Source organism: Lampetra planeri, chromosome 11 (assembly GCF_965212315.1).
Source record: "Lampetra planeri chromosome 11, kcLamPlan1.2.h2, whole genome shotgun sequence".
Classification (NCBI taxonomy): Eukaryota; Metazoa; Chordata; class Hyperoartia; order Petromyzontiformes; family Petromyzontidae; genus Lampetra; species Lampetra planeri.
In genome coordinates, this window is record NC_136117.1 from 14,101,132 (window position 1) to 14,120,045 (window position 18,914).

At 51.8% G+C, this 18,914-nt stretch overlaps 1 protein-coding gene across 2 annotated transcripts in view; it reads right to left on the reverse strand.

Annotated features, from left to right (window-relative positions):
• The window catches only part of LOC144721359 (plasma membrane calcium-transporting ATPase 2-like), a 70,225-nt gene that overhangs the window by 28,568 nt on the left and 22,743 nt on the right, over positions 1–18,914 (reverse strand). For both annotated transcript variants that reach the window (XM_078598922.1, XM_078598923.1), the window contains exons 5-11: positions 18,572–18,832; positions 15,710–15,835; positions 12,091–12,225; positions 11,405–11,467; positions 9,025–9,063; positions 5,570–5,743; positions 4,410–4,624 (exon numbers count right to left, since the gene is read on the reverse strand). In XM_078598922.1, the coding sequence (XP_078455048.1) occupies positions 4,410–4,624; positions 5,570–5,743; positions 9,025–9,063; positions 11,405–11,467; positions 12,091–12,225; positions 15,710–15,835; positions 18,572–18,832 (1,013 nt within the window). The remainder of the gene's footprint in view (positions 1–4,409; positions 4,625–5,569; positions 5,744–9,024; positions 9,064–11,404; positions 11,468–12,090; positions 12,226–15,709; positions 15,836–18,571; positions 18,833–18,914) is intronic.

Sequence of the window (18,914 nt, forward strand, 5' to 3'; positions counted from 1 at the left end):
ATAGTTTAAAGTGTTAGACCAATATGCACTCTTCGTGTTCATCCTGAGTAAACAAATACCGCACTGGTATTATTACTGGTTTAAATAATTGATACGAAATAAAGGATACGTGAGAGATTATGGCAATGCATTTATGAATGGCCTCTGACTGGCGCCCATTAATTATTAACAAAATAATAAATCATTAATACAAGAAAGCATTCTAGATTTGAAGCTTTCGTGACTGCAAGGATTCATACTCTTAGTTCTTTCGGCAAAGTCACGTAGGTAAAAAATGAAATTATTATTATTTTATTTTTATTAATTTTAATTTCATTTTTTACCTACGTGACTTTACCGAAAGAACTAAGAGTATACAAGAAAGCATCACCGAGTCTCAAGGCTGATTTCAAAATGTTCCTGCATTGGGAATGATGTACGCAGGTCGAACTTCTTTTGCACCGTACGTAGCCAACCGTGCTCGTCAGAGATGCGGGGGGAAGAAAGCAAAGTAAGTCGCAGGACAAAACCCACATTTTGGCAGTCACCAATCCAGGCTCCCACCCGCTTAGCTTCTAAATATCTGACGAGTTCCACCAACCCTCGCCTCCAAAGCGCTGGCACGTGGGCACGCACCCCACTGGAATGTCACGAGGATGGAGACGGTGCCATCAAATCGTCGGTGGGGCCAGCGCGTGCACACGGGTCAGGCGATCAGAGCGCCGGCGTGACCTATATCCCGGAGTGTTTCACCCGCAGAGCCCTTGGAGTCCCCAATTCAACCCGCAAATGTCAGGCAAAACAATGGCACTTCAAACGCCGCTTTATTACAAAAAGCCTGGCTGCCTCTGAGCACGGGCGCGCATCATCGCGACGCACGCAATTACCGACACGGAGTCAACCCAACCAAGACGAACGTGACGCTTTTGAGTTCACCGTAGCGAGCCGCGGAAAATGAACGTTTAGGCTGGAAACGCTGGAGGTGCAGCGATTCGGGACCCACCGCCTCCAACCCAACCCTGCCACCCCCAGCGACGACGACTTCATGATTTGCCAAGATCCATGCTTTTAGATTACTGTAGCTAGGAACTGAAGGTTGACATTGGTGCCGTGACGGTTGGCGATTGACGTTTTGAGAAACAGCCGATCAGTTGACCTGCAATGTATTGGACACGTGTGGACACATGGATTCAATAAATTATCTCAATCAAAGAGTCCTAATTAGATATTAAATATCATTTATTTATTTAAATTATGATGAAGTGGCCCCTACAGCCTATAACGGCTGCAGAGGCCATGGGGACCCATCACATAAGACATATTATATATTTTTTTAATCACAGCCTTTGTAAATCCACTGCTGGATGAAGGCCTCCCGCAAGCCATTTTTAGTCATGGGGGTTGTTTGACCATACTTCACCACGCTGGTCAGTACGGGTTGGTGAAGGGGGGGGGCTAAACACGAATTGACAAACATCGGATCTTACGCACGCGATTCTGTTTGTGTGCCGTGAGCTCAGCTCATCAAAATTAAATCTCTGTTTCAACGCTCGTCGCCAAACCCCACGTTGACACAGACGATGAACAACCGCCACGGTGCCACATCAGCTGCAATAATAACAACAACGCAGTCGATTCACACAGAAAACAATAATATGTCTAGTTATGAAAAAAATTAAATTCGCTCTCGTTGACCCGCTGCTTTCTGCCGGCACGCGTCGATCGTAACGATAGCAGCGCAATTTTTCGCGCTCTGCTTTCCCGCGGGTTCCTCGCTTGACCACGACGTCCCCACGGAAGGGGGGTTCCTTATCCCCGCGCCCACACGGGGACGCTTGGCGCTGTCCGCGTGAGCCGCCACTCAAAAACGAATCCACGCAAAACTCAGAAACGCCGCGGCGATCGCGCAACCCCCGAAGCTGCCGAGATTGAGTCGAGACCTCCCGCGCCCACCCGCACACACCCCGGCGGACTACCCTGAAGAGCGAGAATCAAAGGGGCCGTGGCTCGATACACGGGAGATGTGTGTCAGACTTCACGAGGTGCTGGAGCCAGGAAAGGCAAGAGGGGGGGGGGTGATGGGGGGGTTCCATTCATTGGCTACCACATTCAGATAAGCCCCCTCCCCCCCCCCTCCTCCCCCTTAACTTGTATTTAAGAACTTGTATCTTGGAATCCCTGCCTCACTTGATACAGAAAATTCAGCTGTGACGGTCCCACCTGATGACGGAGACTTGTGTTGCCTCCGAAACGTCGTGTTTTTTATTATTTTATTTCTATTATTACTTTTATTCATTTTAATTTTTACCTACGTGACTGTACCGAAAAAACCTAAGAGTAAGAATCCTTGCAGTCACGAAAGCTTCAAATCTAGAAGTGATGGGGGGGGGGGGTCTCCTAGGCCCCTCCGGGAGGCCGATCGATGACGTGGCGGCATCGTCAGCGCTCGGGCTCAGAAGGCAAAGTCAAAGCTTCGAGCCCCCAAGGAGCTCAGGAGGCCTCGGGTTTAATTAACAAAACAGTGCTGCGTGAAATATAAAATCGCATTAAAATCATATTAAACATAATTAGCTGAAAAAGCCAATTGCTATCTCTTTCTCATCTCTTAATTTTGTCTGCATCCCTCTGCGTTATTATCTATTTTCGTCGACAATTCTCTAATCTCACAAGATCTATACCTCACGTGTATATGTATATCTCGTTTCACAATGTTTCTGTTCCAACTGTCGACCTCTCCCGTCATCTCGCTAGGATATTATAAATTGGTTAAAGTGGGGTGGATGGGGAGCCTAGACCCCCCCCAAAAAAAAATAACTCATCTCGACCGAGGGCCCCCAATAAGCGAGCACAGAGGTCGCGACCTGCGGCTCCGAAGCTGCGTGCAGCTCTTTAAGGGCCGCTTCGTCACGTGATTTGTCAAGGGCAGCCGTCTCGTATTCACCACACGGTGCATTGCGGCTATTGGTGAATACTGAGGAGTTGTTTTTTTCCCCCGAATTAAAAACAAAAGTCTCTTCTTGTTATTTCGGTTACCGACCCCCACCGCATGAGGGGGAGAGGGGGGTAGCTGACTCCGTGACCCGGCGCTTATTGCCTCAATTTCAACTTCTTCCCGCCACGTGTTCCTTGAGAACACGCGTCAGGTAATTACATTCCTGCGCGAGGACGTTTGCATGGAATTCAGAAATTACGCGACAATTACACAACGCCGCCTCGTCTTTTCCCTCTCATATTTTCTCGCGAAGAGGAATTAAGTAACGAACGTGGCGGTCGTCTGTGCAATTACTCGCTCCGAACGCGAATGTTTCGCAACATTGGTGTTCTTAATGTAATAACCGCAGGTCACAAAATGTTCTGATGAGGTAATAATGTCTGTTCGGTTACTAAGAATATCCACGAGCTGCGAAATAAATGAGAATCTTTTAAAATATTCATCAGCCAGCCAATCATATTCTTGTGCCAAGCCTCCGAAGCCCGATGGACATTCAACAGTAACTTGTGACCGAAAACACATTTCACACGAACATCTTAATCTTTTTATTATTTCTGCATTTGTTTTATTATCTCGTAGAGAAGTCCAGAACGGCCCGCAGAAGCGGATATGACAAAACCACCTCAGAGATCGCTTCAAGTCACCTATCGTCCCACACGATGGCGGGCGGCACTCTCTCACTCGTTTTTGCCACTGAGAGTAATGTTCATGGCATGACAGTAAAACTGATCGTTTCTAAGTCTCAAGAACCGGAATTTATCCAAATGAATAGCAGAAATACATAGTTACTTAATGTTTTTTTTTTATGCAGTCAATGGTAACCGGGCTGAGACCATAAACTCACTACACCTGAGAAGATGGCTTAATGACCAGCGGCTGCCTGGATTCGAACCCAGGCTCTAAGCAGTTTCAGACCAACGCCACCCGGCCACCTCATCACATTCATTGTTTTTTACTCGTTAGGAGCCATCCATTTAGTATGTACGCATGGAGGGGGGAGGGGGGGGTCAACCCAAACGCGTACGCTTGCGTATGGGGGGGTCTGCTGACAATGTACGCATAGGACACGGGGGGGGGGGGGTGAAGCCTCGATAATAATTTGTCTACATTGGCCTTCAAATGAGTTAGATAGTCTGGCGGTGAACTATCTGTTTGCTTAAACACGTTCATATTATTAATCCTTGATCATTTCTGCGTGGATTACATATCGGTCGTTCTATAGAATTCAGGGGGGGGGGGGGGGTGCGTCAAGCGAACGTACGCAGGTGTTGAGGGGAGGTAAAAAGTCCGCGTGCGTAGAGGGAGGGGTCAAGTCTTGACGGTTGAAAGCGTTAACCCTCCCCACGTGACATCTCTACTGGCCGCCCCCTCCCCCCAATCGTAGAGGAGCCAGAACCGGTTAAGGCACGGGGGGCGGGGGGGGGGCACGCGATCGCACCTTGACGGAGTAGGCCAGCGCGATGGTGACGGCCAGGGGCAGCCCCTCGGGCACGGCTACGACGAGCACGGTGACGCCGATGATGAAGAACTTGACGAAGTACTGCACGTAGACGTGCGAGCACTCGGACTGCCACGGGCGGCCCTGCACCACGAACGTGTCGATCACGAAGTAGAGCACCAGGATGATGACCGTGATGGTCGACACCACCAGGCCTGACGAAGCGCACGCACGAGAACGACACACACACGGTGTGCGCCTTTAAGAGGCACATGCCACGCAAAAAACTCCCAGAGAGCAATGCGTTGAGCCCCATCTAGCCTGGTTGTCGCCAGATTAAGTGATAATGGCTTTCGTTACAGACAGCGCTTTTTGTATCCACTGCTGGATGAAGGCCTGCCCACGCCATGTTGGTCGTGGAGGGGTAGTAGAGCAGGTTGGTGAAGGAGAGGCTCAGAGGACCGGCACTCGACACTGACGTTTGCAGTGGCTGGGAAATGAACTCAGATTATCGGTTTTAAAAAGCAGTGCGCTATGAGAATGAACTCTTGCCACGTTGAATGTGCAAGGGGCCGCGTCTGTCTATTGATAGACCCTGGAATATGGCTCACACAGCACGCTCGCCATCGCGTCCCACCAGAAAAATATAAATCACCAAGAGGGCAAGAGTAAGTAAACAAATACGACGTGACACGCCATAAAGACTGAGCTTCTGCATTCCGAAGACGCAGCACCATCCGAGGTCCTCACCCCTGTTAACATTTTCTCTCACGCTCCCTTGCGTATGATGCAGCACAACGTTCCACCTGCTTCATTTCCAGCTTGGCAGAATGCGCGGAAGCGGCACTGAGTGGCAGCCTTGGTGGCACGCGGCACTCACCGGCTTTGCCAATCTGCACGGCCAGTTTCGTGAGCTTTCCCTGAATTGCCACTCGTCAGCCTTGCCAATCTGCGCGGCCAGTTTCATGAGCTTTCCCTGAATTGCCACTCATCAGCTTTGCCAATCTGCACGGCCAGTTTCGTGAGCTTTCCCTGAATTGCCACTCATCGGCCTTGCCAATCTACGCGGCCAGTTTCGTGAGCTTTCCCTGAATTGCCACTCGTCAGCTTTGCCAATCTGCACGGCCAGCTTCGTGAGCTTTCCCTGAATTGCCACTCACCGGCCTTGCCAATCTGCACGGCCAGCTTCGTGAGTTTTCCCTGCAGCACAGATTTCTCCTTTTTGGGGGTGAAAGACTTCTTCTTGCGTGCACCACCGCTGCCATCCTCCACGGCGGCCTCAACGTCCCTCAGGGGTTCCAGCTCCATATCCACGTCATTGGTGGCTGGTTTCCCTTGGGGCCCGGAGACACGACAACGTGGAGAGAAGAGGAGAGAGGGGGGAGAGAGGAAGCACGTGGAGAGGGAGAGGGGGGAATGAAGATTTAGGAGCGTGTAAAAAATGGAGCATTTTTAAGCTGTTAAACATAAAACGGTCGCGTCGTTTAGTTTAAGACGCAACAAAGTTGTAAAGTTAACTTTAGAATGTTAATCAGCAAAATACTGCTAAAATAACCGTTGTTTTATAAAAAATATTGTTCCTTTTCGGATTCCTGTGCAGATGATTATGAATAAGTGTGTTGTGGTCTCAGATTGCCAACTTTCCCATGGTGCCTCTTTATTTTTGTTCAGTCTGTACAAGAAAAAAAATATCCACGTGGGAACAACGCAAAGCACGCGCCCCAATAACGCGAGCGGCCTCGTGATGGTAGCGGAAATCCGCATTCAGACTCGGGTGTCCTTTAGCAGCACTGTGAAGTACATAACGTGGAACACATGCGCAGCCTTCACTGCAAACTCACTCCGGTCTGACCCAAGGTAGCGACGCATTTCGTTGTTGCTATTTCTCCGAAGCTTAACAAACGACGTTTGGCACGGCAGTGGGGTTCCTGCTCGTTGTTTTTTCATAGCCACGATCCCGCTCAGGGTTCAGCAGCACCGCTGCATGCATATGAGACACTCGGAATCGTTCGCTATATTTGAGTCTTGTCTTAACACCTCACCTCTGTAAAGTGGCCTTTACTTCCCGCTAGTTCACCCTGCAGGCTCTCTTTATTTACTGATTTCCATACACGGCGCACATTGGGAACTATGGGTGAATTGCGCGCCCTACGACACGTTAGTACCCCCATGGCATCAACACTTCGCTGCAATGGCACTTGGGGTGACAATGCGAATAGGAAAATGTTAAGTGCGCTGCCGAAATTATGTTTAGAAAGAATAATAATAATGATGATGTTAATATTCTGCACGGAGCGACGATTGCATGATACAGGTTTGGATTAAACGGCGTCAAAAAGCGAATTTCATCTCAAGACGGTGGCACGTGCAACAGGAGCTTCATTTATTCGCCTAACTTTTTCTGGGTCGCTGGTCGGACCAGGCAAGTGAACAGCAGAGAGTCGTATACTGGACGTAGTGTGCCGGGTGTGGAAAAGTACGTGTGCACGTACGTTTAACTTATCTCGCACCGTACGTAGCCAACCGTGCTAATCGGAGGTGCAGGACATAATGTATGGGTCGCTGAGCACAAAACGAACTTGGCTGAACCTGACCTCTGAAGCTGCATCATGGGGATATGGAGACATCGATAGAAGGCATTTACACATCGCTCAGAGAGAGTCACAGGCAGGGCGCAGAGGGGGGACGGTTCTGAGCGGAGACTTCAATCTGGCAGCACAGGCGTCCCAGGAGGGGGGAGTGTTCCAGAATGCAAGAGCAGCAGCAGCAGCAGCAGTGGACAAGGAGTTTATCAACGACGAACATTTGACTGACTGCTGAAATTGAGAATGCGGTCTTGGCAGTGACAATGTTTGAGCCGTCGGCCACGCCGTAATTGGCTGAAGTCTCTCACCTTGCCCCCTGAGTTCGGCTCAGAATGTGGAATGACACGTGGTGGGGGGGGGAGCGGCACCAGCAGTGAATTGTGGTTTAACTGGCTCGATTATATTATCGGTTGACCCACCAAGGATCTCTCTGTTAGGACACGTGGTGCATGGAGCGGGTCGAGGGCGCTGCCCCGCGACTCTTAGCTGCCGCAGATTGACTGCTGCTGTCAAAAGCGAGGATTAGGGGTGGAGGTCGTTTAGGGGTTGTGCCAAGGGAGGAGCGGGGTCGAAGCCTGCATTCTGCCGAGCGCTGCGTGGGGGGGTGAGCGCGTGGACACGTGGCTCACTGTCAACACCAGGGACGATTGTCTGGACCGGTACTGGGACTCCCCTAGGTCGACTCAGCCTCAAATGAGCACCTAGTGCAGTGTGTAAATATCGCCACTAGGGAGGCAAAGGCGGCCGGACGTGGTGCTGGTTACCCACCCCCTCGTGTGCCGTGTCGGCCTTCATAGGTGCGACTCGCTAACAACACTTGCCCCAACAGTGTTGAAGGCTATATGGGAGTTCCTCGTCGCTGTCTTTGTACCTGTGTGTGTACTTCCACAACTGTGCACCTAGCATGGCACAAGCGCCGTGGCGACGTCACCACCACTTCAGTGGCAAACGGCGGTTGATGTTGCTGCTGCTGCTACTGCTGCTGTTCCACATTTGCCTTGCTTCTGGCAAAAATTGAACCCAATTTAATTAACCACGGACATCAACGCAGAGACGAGAAGCAGAGGCGACGGGCGGCATCCGCGCGCAGGAAAGTTGACGAGCGAGGCCAGGAGGGAGGCGACCGCGCCTGACACGCGGGGAGCGGTGGCGGGAGTCTCAAACGGCTGCCCACACGGCAGGAGGTGGACACCCATTCTCCCTGGGACTCTCTTCTCGGATCGCCGCGATGCGATTCTAGAGTGTAACCGCTGCTCGCGACCCAACGAGCTGGTCGGACTGAATGACACCCCCCCCCCGCCCGCCCGTCCTCTCGTGTGTGCGAGACTTCGTACCTTCTTACTTTCTGAATCCAAAGCTAACGCGAAAGAGTATACTATACACGTATGCATTTCACCCATTGATTTAAGATAACCGATTCACTTTATGCCAAATCTGACGTTAAATTGATCGTGCATTCAGACATTTTTTTTTTACACGTACATTTTTTTTTATGTTTCGAGAAAGTCTGGAGTTTGCTCGATGGAAGCAAACGGCGGCAATGTTGAATCTCTTGAGTCAGTGGTCTCAAGCAAACAAGTGTGGTGATATCACGTGATGCACGCAAGGCACGGAACGAGGACCAATCAAACGATCACAATCTCACCTTCTTGCTATCTAAAATCACCTTTTGCGTGCATTTCCATGACTGTTGCTACTCTTCTCTGTTTCCATCTCGCACGCATTTTTTTCTGTCGGTGAGTGTATCCTAATTTACAAGTGATACAATGAGTTTACGCCAAAAAATGGTACTAAGTGTATGTAGAACTTCTTTCGCACCGTACGTAGCCAACCGTGCTAATCGGAGCTGCATGGGAAGGACAAGTGATAGAATGTTATAGTAAGTGATAGGATGGCAGTGAGTGATAGAATGGTAGTGATAAAATGGGATGAATCTGTGAAGTCTGCGTGGCCATAGTGCACGGGGCCCCTCAAGGTCGCCGTGCGCTGTGGACTTCTCGTGAAGCGTGAGGCGTCCCTGCCGGCCGTACCTTGCTCCACGTCGCCCGTCTCTCCAGCTGGCTTCTTGCCTGAGCACACAACGCCACGGCATCACCATCCGCAGCTCCGACACGTCCGCCAACAGACAAACAACAACCTCCACCCCGCAGAGACATTACAGGCCTGTGGTAGCGAGATGTTAACTACCTCGCCTGGTATACAGGAGGTCGTGGGTTCGAACCCGACCCTGACGCCCGCTGTATATTTGGAGTTTGCATGTTCTCCCCGTGGTTGCGTGGATTTTTCTCCAGGCCCATCGATTTTTCTCTCCAAATTCAGAATCAACGTCACGCATTCAGAGTATTTGGCTGCTATAAAAAGCCAACTTCGTTGCGCTCTCATTTGTGACCAGGTCGCTCCTGAAAGAAAGAGAGTTACATTGTTCGGTGGGCCTTACCTGCTAAAATAAATAAAAACATCATTTAGTTTGGTTTAGAGTTGAGTAATTCTGTCCAAGATTTCAAGCGGTTGCTCGAAGACATTTTGACAAACAAGCGTTGGACGCTGAGTTCGGAGCGTGCGACGCCACGGCTACGTGAGGGCGATGGCGCGCACCGAAGCAATTAGACAGTCACATTGGCAAATGTGATTTGCGACTTTGATCATTACCTGCTGCGTGTCGATAGTGACATTTTAATGTGCGGTTTTATTGAGGGGCTCCTGCTGTGTTTTCTTTGTGTGGTCTGGGGACTCTTTTGTTATTGTTTTTGACGCCTTGCCCAATCATGATGAATCGGACCTATATAATTCATGTTTCTATTATTTACTTATTGAGTGACTCGCTTACCGTTTTCTCACATTGTGTACTGCTATCATGTTTCTGTATTGTCTGCTGTTGTAAATTGCTGATCTGTGAAAAAGAGCTTCATAGCTCATCGGATTCCTGCTGCAGTCTAAATAAACATTCTGATAAAGATGCTGAGAAGGCATTCATCACGGCGGTCGGGATTTAGACGGAACAACGAAACGGTTTTTGGTAAAACAACGGCGCGAAGCAATGGCAGCGTTAAACATTATTCCTCACCGCACCAGGGGAAGTCACCTCAACCAGAGCTGTGCACTTTCAAATCAAGATTGAAAACTCATTTCTTGACAACTGCCTTTTGTGTGTTTCGTGTGTCGTCCTTCTCCCGCACCTCCGACGAGCACGTTTGGCTGGCAATGTACGGTGCGCAAGAAGTGCAACGTACATACATACAACCACGGTGCCAGCACCCCCCAGTACGGAGCGCTGGGATCGTGGGGTGAAGAGGAGACATGAGGACGGACCGGCTAGAGGGAACTCGAGCCACGGATCTGCCCTTGGGCGGAGAATTTTGGGCGGAAGAACTGAGGCGGGCCGAGGCCGTTCCGCATAAACCGGAGCCTGCGTCCCTCCTCACGCGACGAACCAGACGTGAGATGATGGCGGCAAGTTTGGGGCGCAACGGCCGGTACTGTTAATGAACGAGACGTGTCGACTAGAGTTGGCAGTTGAGAGACGTTCGTCCTCATCAGCCTGGAGGTTTCGTCACGAGTGTTCATTTTCTCAACCGCCTCACTTGTGTCCACATCAAGGCTCTCCGGATTGTACAATTACCGGAGAAGTATATCGCGGTCGTGCTGTTCGAGGCCCTCCCACACGTCTTTGGATTGCTCGGCACGATGTCCGACGTTACGTGGTGGGAGCTCCCGCGGGAACCGAATGGAGCGGGCTCACTTTCTCCCTTGATCATCTCGCGTTAATTATGGCATTGCCATTTATCTCGAGATGATTACACTCGTTTACCCAGGACGGCCTCAAAATGTGTCACAAGACTCTTTTTCAAGAGGGTCCTGCCAAGTTATCGCCGCAGGGGAACGGTGTTGCTATGTGTAATGCCTATTGAGTAATTTTCAGGTGATTTTTCAACCATTAGATGTTGAGTCCAATACAAGTGACATTGTATCAATTTATATGAGAAGAAACCAGAGAACCCAGAGCAAACCCATGCAGAACAGGGGGAGAACATACAAACCCCACACAGAAATGCAGGTGCCCGAGTGGGGAATCGCACCAAGGCCCCTCTTGTTGCGGGGCACGAGTGTTGACACTGTGCCAGAAAAAATGTATAACAGCATCGCTCTATAATCAGCAGCAAGCAACAATGCTCGGCACAACCCACAAATCCCATCGGAGAGCTGCACAATCGCTTATTCCGCGGTGCAGCCCGCGGAGCGATGCGGGCGATTACTCTCTGGACAATCTCCGCCGACGATGCGGAGCCGCTCACGGAGAACCAATGTGAAGTTTAAAGGATTATCCGCACCGCAGTGGCGCCTGCATCAGATATCGGGGATGAGTGGGCAGCGGTCAAAACCGCCGTCGGCAAGCGAGCGCGTGTGGGTTACCTGCGTGGGCCGAATGCCCCTTGCTGTCGGGGCGACCTCCACTCTTATTGGTCGCCTTGGGGGCTGAGCGACCACACACACACACATGGCGCAGGGTGAGAGCGGCGGGCGGCGGGCCGTGCATGCGTCAAACGCTTTCAATGCACGGGACTTCAAGGAGCTGTGTACTGATTGGGACTCGTTGCACGGCGCTGGGTTCCAACCTGTGTTTTGGAGCTCTCCCTAATCCCTCCCAGCGTTAGGTGGTGTCCCCTTAGCAGGAATTTAGGTGACTTCGCCCCCCTTGAAACCCCCCCCCCACCCCCCACCACCTACTTTCTGCCTGCAGAGAAAAAGGCTTGCAATCAGAAAGTTGCGATTTCAAATTCTGATTGAGGGTTGACTCAGACCATCATCCCTCCAGGGTCGATACAATAATACATTCTCCACTGAGGTCTACCATGAGTGGGAATCGAACAAGGATCCCTAAATGCTCGTACGCTCAACGCACACACACAGAGACAAAGATCTCCGTATAGCCCAAACGGGTCACTGGGGCAAGTGCTGCTAAGCGAGTGCCGAGGAGGGTCGTCGCGCACACACCTAAGCGAGTGCGATGTCACCACAGCGCTCGTGCCAGGCTAGGTGTGCTTTGAGGGCGTGATGTCGCACGCCCGCGCACTCGTACGGACACACGTGGGCCTCACCTTTCTTGTCCTTCTTGGGCGTCGCCTCCTCCTCCATGGCGCTCGCCCCCATGAGCGTGAGGATGATGCCCGTTTGAGAGTTCATGCCCACGGCGGCCACCACCATGCGGCCCGAGCCCTCCATCACGTGCGTGCCTGCCAGGGGGACACGGTGCCCACAGCCGGTGTTCAACTGTGGTCACACGCAGGTGCTTCCAGCTATTACCTGCCTCCCCCCACCCCCCCCCCACCAAAGTGCCAGAGGTACCTGCAAGCAAGGCCGTAGCCATGGAGTCAACATTGGGGGGGACCAAATCTTCTAGGGGGTCTAGGGCCCCCCCCCAGAAAAAAATCTAAATTTGAAACAAATTTCCTGCCATTTCCTGCTTAAAATATTTTAAAATTCACTAACACATGGGATGGACTTTCATTTTTTTACAATAATGTCTAATAGTGTATTCTATCACATTGCTCTGATTTTTCTTTTTTAAATCCTTTATATTAAGTTCGCTTGCTTGCTTACGACCGTGCAAATCTTTCGGTCGTTTTTTAACCCACTTCCCGTGATGCCTGCAAGTATCTGCAAGTAACCCTCAAGTCCCAGAACCACAAGTACCACGAGTAACTGCTTAGCACCTCAAATTGTTCACAAGTACCTGCCAAGTAACACCAAACACCCGCAAGGGCCTGCAAGTACCCCGACGTATCAGCAAGTACCCTACATACCTGCAAATACCACTAAGCGCTCACAAGGACCTGCAAGCACCGAAGTGCCCGCAAGTACAAGCAAGTATCTGCAAGTATGTGTAAGAACCCGTATGTGCCTGCGAACAAGCCGCAAGTGGCAGCTGCTGTTGTTGCTATCATGTAAGGTGCTGTGTATGTCCATCTCTTGGCGCCATGACCTGGTTATGAAAAGTGCAATCCGCGTTGAGTTGCCCCCACGAGCCTCTCACGGGTTTTCAGGAACGTGTCAATATGCTGCGCCTCTTCATCATGGCGTGCCAAAATACGGTTGCGTCATTTAACTATCTGTTTTGAGTTTGCAACATTTTCCTGGTGTCTCAGGAGGATGGCTGCCTTTGTTGTTGGCAGTGCCAGGGGAACAGGAGGCACTCTCAGTAGAAACGCTTTGAACGTCATTTTTGTAGCTCTCCCTGGCGGCGCTGGGCCGCACGGTGCGGGGCTGTGTGCGATCGGCGGCTCGGGGGACGAGACGAATTCAGAATAAAAAATCACGGTCGTGTCTACTGTACGTCCAGACAGCATGGTTGGCTACGTACGGTGCAAAAGAGGTTCACGATGCATCCATGCATGCATGCATACAAAAGCCTCCGATTTAACGTCGAGCCAGCCAGAGCTGGCGCTACCCCATCGGGGTGGGCCCTGAGCAGCATTGATGTTTGAGGCTCCACTCTTTCGTGGAATGAACTCCCGAGTGAGATGACGGGACAGATGACGGACAAGGCATTGAGATGTAGCGCGGCGAGATCGCTGTGGACAAGGGATAGAGTTGGAGTGAGATGAGAGCAGAGGGACAGAGAGACGAGACAGTGACGTAGATAGATGAGACACGTCGGCAAGACACAGCTGGGGTGAGATTCGAGAAGAGATGTAGATGAGACGTGAGAGAAGATGACAAAATATAGATGCGTGATTCGGATTTTTATTCAAGCTGAGATATTTGGTTCAGGGAATTCCCCCCCCCCCCCCCACATGAATCCGGGAACTTTTGAGCTGTTTTTTGCCCTGTGTTCCTGCTTTGTTTTCTTGGGACTTGGACCATCACTGGAACCAAGGCCAGAATTATAAAAACAAACCTAAACAGCAGTGGAACATAACACAGCCAATTTTCTTACTCAGATAGTGCGACAACCGCTGTCGGGACATACAGTAGACAGACACAGTGGTGCACATTCATCCTATAAAAGAACATTAAAAACGCTTGCGGTATATATGGTTCAAAAATACGTATCATTAAAGGGAGGAAATTACATTGTGAGCTCATACTTGGCATGGATATCAAACTACACTTCCACGCTGTCTGGACCCCAAATATTTTTTACGCAAAAACCACAGGCCCCTTCCATTGCCGTCGCCGCGTCCAACCACCGGCAAGCGACACGCAGGCGGCACGCAAAGCGGTTTTAGCGACCGACGGCGTCACCGCCACCGCCGCCACCACCGCTGTGGACGCACACAACAACAACAGCAACTAATATGCAATTGAATTTGCTGCTTCACTGGGCAGTGACGTACGGGAAAGTCTCGGACATGTTTTTTCGATAACAGTGTTTTTTTTGTTGTTGTCAGAAAACCTCGCGGCTGTGAGAGATTTGCGAATTTTTTTTATTTTGGCAGCGACGTTGAGTTCTGTGCCCGGTTTGTATGGTGGAAGTGGGGGGGGTCGCCGGCCGACAGACGAGGGGCGGGCGCCAAGAGTCGGGACCCCGTGCCCTTTGCACCAAAGTGAAATCATCGCATGTTCTGCCCCCTCCCTCTACGCACCCCTCCCCCTGCCCACACACTGCCCCCCCCCCCGCACTGCCCCCACCCCACGCACAGCCCCCACCCCACGCACTGCCCACCCCCTCCCCTGCACCCCCCCACCCCACGCACTGCCCCCCCGCCACGCACTGCCCCCCCCCCCACACTGCCCCCACCCCACGCACTGCTCACCCCCTCCCCTGCACCTCCCCACCCCACGCACTGCCCCCCCGCCACGCACTGCCCCCCACCGCACTGCCCCCACCCCACGCACTGCCCCCCCCCTGCACCCCCCCCCCCACCCCACGCACAGCCCCCCCCTGCACCCCCACCCCATGCACTGCCCACCCCCTGCATCCCCCCACCCCACGCACTGCCCCCCCCTGCACCCCCCCACCCCACGCACTGCCCCCCCCCCCACCATCGGGGTTGCTAAATGCCGGCTGGGTCTGCGTGTCGCAGATGACTTCACTGCACACGGAGATCAAAGGGGGTTGTAATTCGCCCCCTTTGATGTCAAAAAAATGACCCCGCGTGATATTGAAAAAAGAATTCCAACTACCACTCTCGCAGTAATTTGTCTCCTGGTAAAGGTCTCAAAGACAATGCTTGCGCTCTATGTACGCACGAGCTGGGTAGGCTGTACGTGTCTGTACGTGTGTTGATGGTTCGTCCAAGTCTTTGTAGGCAACTTTAGGGTTCCTTGTGGCTTAAGAAAAGGAAAATAATAACACGTGAATGTCAATTAGACCCAGCATTGAGATGTTTGGCGAATTGCTTTAATATATCTTAAAAGTATAAGGAAGTCAGAGCACCTATATATATGGTAGAATAACATCCAAAGGTTTACAAAGATGGGTTATTCATCTCAACAGCTGAACTGCTATCTCCTGGCCACCCTGCGGCCCAGATGCATGTATGTATGTTGACCTTATTTCGCACTGTACTTAGCCAACAGTGCTAATTGGAGGTGCAGGAAATCGGAGGTGCGGGATGTGTGCGTGGTCCATCAACCCTGCCTCCTGAAGCACGGGGATTTCAAGGCGTGCGCCAGCACACGCGCCCGGCCACTATCAGCTCCACCTGGAAAAATCCCTGCCGAGGCCACAGAGACACAGGAGGCCGCGAGAGTGGTCGGGGGGAGATTTCTCACCCGACAGCAGCATGGGGTCTCTGTCGGCCGACTTCTTCACGTGGTCGGACTCGCCGGTGAGCGAGCTCTCGTCGATCTTCAGATCGTTGCTCTGGATGAGGACGCCGTCCGCCGGCAGGAGGTCACCTGCGGCCCGGCGCGGGAGACGGCGAGGGACAGGGCGAGACGGACACGGACATCGTCGGAGAGGCGGTCGGGGCAGCGCGGGACGACACTCACGGGCCGGACGGCGGTCCGGACAACATGAATGCGAGATTAAGTCAACAGAGACGAAGCGAGGCGGTGCGGAGTCAAATGCGGCGGACAGCGACTCCGGGACGATGCCGGGCTCATGGTGAAGGATGCTCAGCCTACGCTCCGCTAGTTCTAGGATGTGTGGGAACAGGAGGAGGACGAGGCTGGCAATGATTCACCTTCGGACAATTCGTCATCTTCATTGCCGTACGTTTAGTTTGTTGTAACACGGTGATAAATAGCGCTCCGTGCCACCGCGCAGATTTTGCTGGCTGTGCTGCGTAGCCACCCGATTGGTTGTCGGGAAGTACAACTCGTGGTGACCACCGAACCACAGTGGGAGAGCGATACCCTGCAGAATCTCACGCCTATTTCTTTTCCGGAGGGTCCTGCTTTGGGACGTTTAGCCAATTCCATCGATGAGCGTTCGTGTACAATTTGCATGAGTGGCAAGAGGCTTGATTCCTTCACGCAAGACCTTTGAATCGACGGTTCAATAAATCATAACATGCAGACCGATCTCAACACCAATCGTTACGATATGAAACAAAACCAGCACGTAAGCACTTTTGACCGAACCAGATCTGAAATGTAAAATATCTCCTTCCTTAAAAGCACTCGCCACATTCATCATGCGCCCGATCTGATAGCAGAAAAATACAGAGCAGGATAATGTGTCAGGCAATCGCTCTTCCCTCTACTCTGAAGAAGAGCCATTGCCTGGCATAACCCTGCTGATTTGGGCGCTTTGAGATTCATTGTAAATGGCGCCTGATAAATCTAAATGATTATTATTCTAACTTGATTATTCTAACTTGATTATTATTCTGATTATGGCTGCGCCTTTTTTATGCTATAAAGGCAGTAATGATAATGAATGTGGGTTTCATTTTATATTTTATATACGCTTGCGTACAACTGCCAGGATGGAGTGGTGGCATAGTGGTTTGCGAACAATGCTCTAAACCACGTGACCTGGCTTCAATTATAAATTAGGGGTCGCACTGTCAAATTATTTTTGTCTAGTTTTACCGTGCCATTTATATTTAGTTTGTTTTTTCTATTTCATTTGCTCCCTTGGTGTAAATATAAAAAATATAGTGGATATGTTATAAAGCATTTACATGGATTTTAAATCTTTATTCTCACGTGCGAATTCAAGTTGTGGCTTTAATCGCTGAAGAGAAACACCATGACATAGGTAGCAGGTGCTACTTACAGCTTGACGGAATCCCATCATGTATTTTAATCTTTAAATAAGTAGAAAAAGTGGGCGAGTAACGTAAACACGCCATGAATCATGCGGACGAAAAACAAAACAACAACAAACACCACACAGATGGGGACACAATAAAGTACCCCATAACTACATCACGGCCACACCATCGATCTCAAAGTCTTGCACGACTGCACTGCTCCGAATTGACAGGGTACCATTACGGCAGCGAGGCGAGCCGTTATTGGCGATGACAACCCTGACCGCTGCCAAAGGTGGAGTGCTTTCCAGAGGCCGGACGGAGGGAGGGGTCGGTGACGGGGGTGGGGGGGAGGGTAGGGGGGTGCCCGTGCGGGAAGAGGGAGGGTTGTGGGGTGTCGGTTGTAGGTCGTGGATTTCGGGCTCACCGACGTCGTCCGTGCCAGTGCTTGACGCGTCGTTGGGAGGCGGGAGGATTCATAGTTTCCGCGCTCGCGCGAACGTGCTTGGTGCCAAACGCGATCGCCGGTTTCCTAAAGATCTGTGTGCGCGTTACACAGTCGCCAAGCTCCCACGAGCAGCGGGCTCGTGACTGCCATGTTTCTATTTTTTTTTTTGAAGCTGTCTTTATTTTACCAGGTGAGCCCCACTCAGCTATACAGCTCTTTTTCAGAAGCGACCTGGCCACAAATGATGGCTCAACGAAGTGGCTTATCACGTGAAAATGCATCGCAGGCAAATACTCTAAATGGGGGGGGGGGGGGGCTGGGTAAAAACGGGCAGCCGGATAAAAATCCACGCGACCACGAGGAGACCATGCAAACTCCAAATATAGAGGCATCAGGGTCGAACCCACGACCTCCTGTATCCCAGGCGAGGTAGTTAACATCTGGCCAGCATGGCGCCATGATCCACATGTCAGAGCGAGCGATGCGCAATGATTGAAAACTTTGTCCTCCGGCCACATCGGTCGGCTGCTGTGCTCATCAGTCTCAGGTTCCCAAAGGCGTGCCACCCTAATGTCGTTTACCTCACTATTTCGTCCATCAGATCACAATTCATCTTCAATAACTGCAACCAGTAGGGGCGGAGTGATGGCCAAGCTCGAAGCACGGCATTGCCATTAACCTGGGGAGCCAAGATTGATTCCCAGCCGTGGCTAACATCAGAGTTGAGCGCCATCTGAACCGATCGCCAACCGGCGCTGATCGGCGTGGCGAAGCGCGTCCATGCAACGCCGATGAACGACACGGCGCGGAAGAGGAGGCCACCCTCCAGCAGTCGATCAACATACAGCCGTTACGCTCTCTCTAGTCGAGAGAGTCCAGCAATATTGACGAAGGGATCGGAAAAAGCGCAACCACTGGGCAGTCGGTCGTGCGTCCGCCCCACCCCCCCCAACCCCCCTCACTCCCCAGGGGGCCCTAACTCACCGTACTTGACCTGGGCCACGTCTCCGACGGAGATCTCGGCCACGGGGATCTGCACGACCTGTCCGTTGCGCACCACGGAGAACTTCTGCTCCTGCTCAATGCGGTTCTGGAGGCCGCGGAACTGGCGCTCCTTGCTCCAGTCGTTGAACGCCGTGACGAGCACCACGACGGCCACCGAGAAGAGGATGGCGACGCCCTCGATCCAGCCGGCCTCCGCCTCGCCGTCGTCGCCGCCGCCGCCGCCCGCCAGCGTGCCGCACTCTGCGGGGTGTGCGTGTGCGCGTGTCGGCCACGACGAGGAAGAACGATCGCACGCGCGCACGTGTGTCTGTCTGTCTACGCA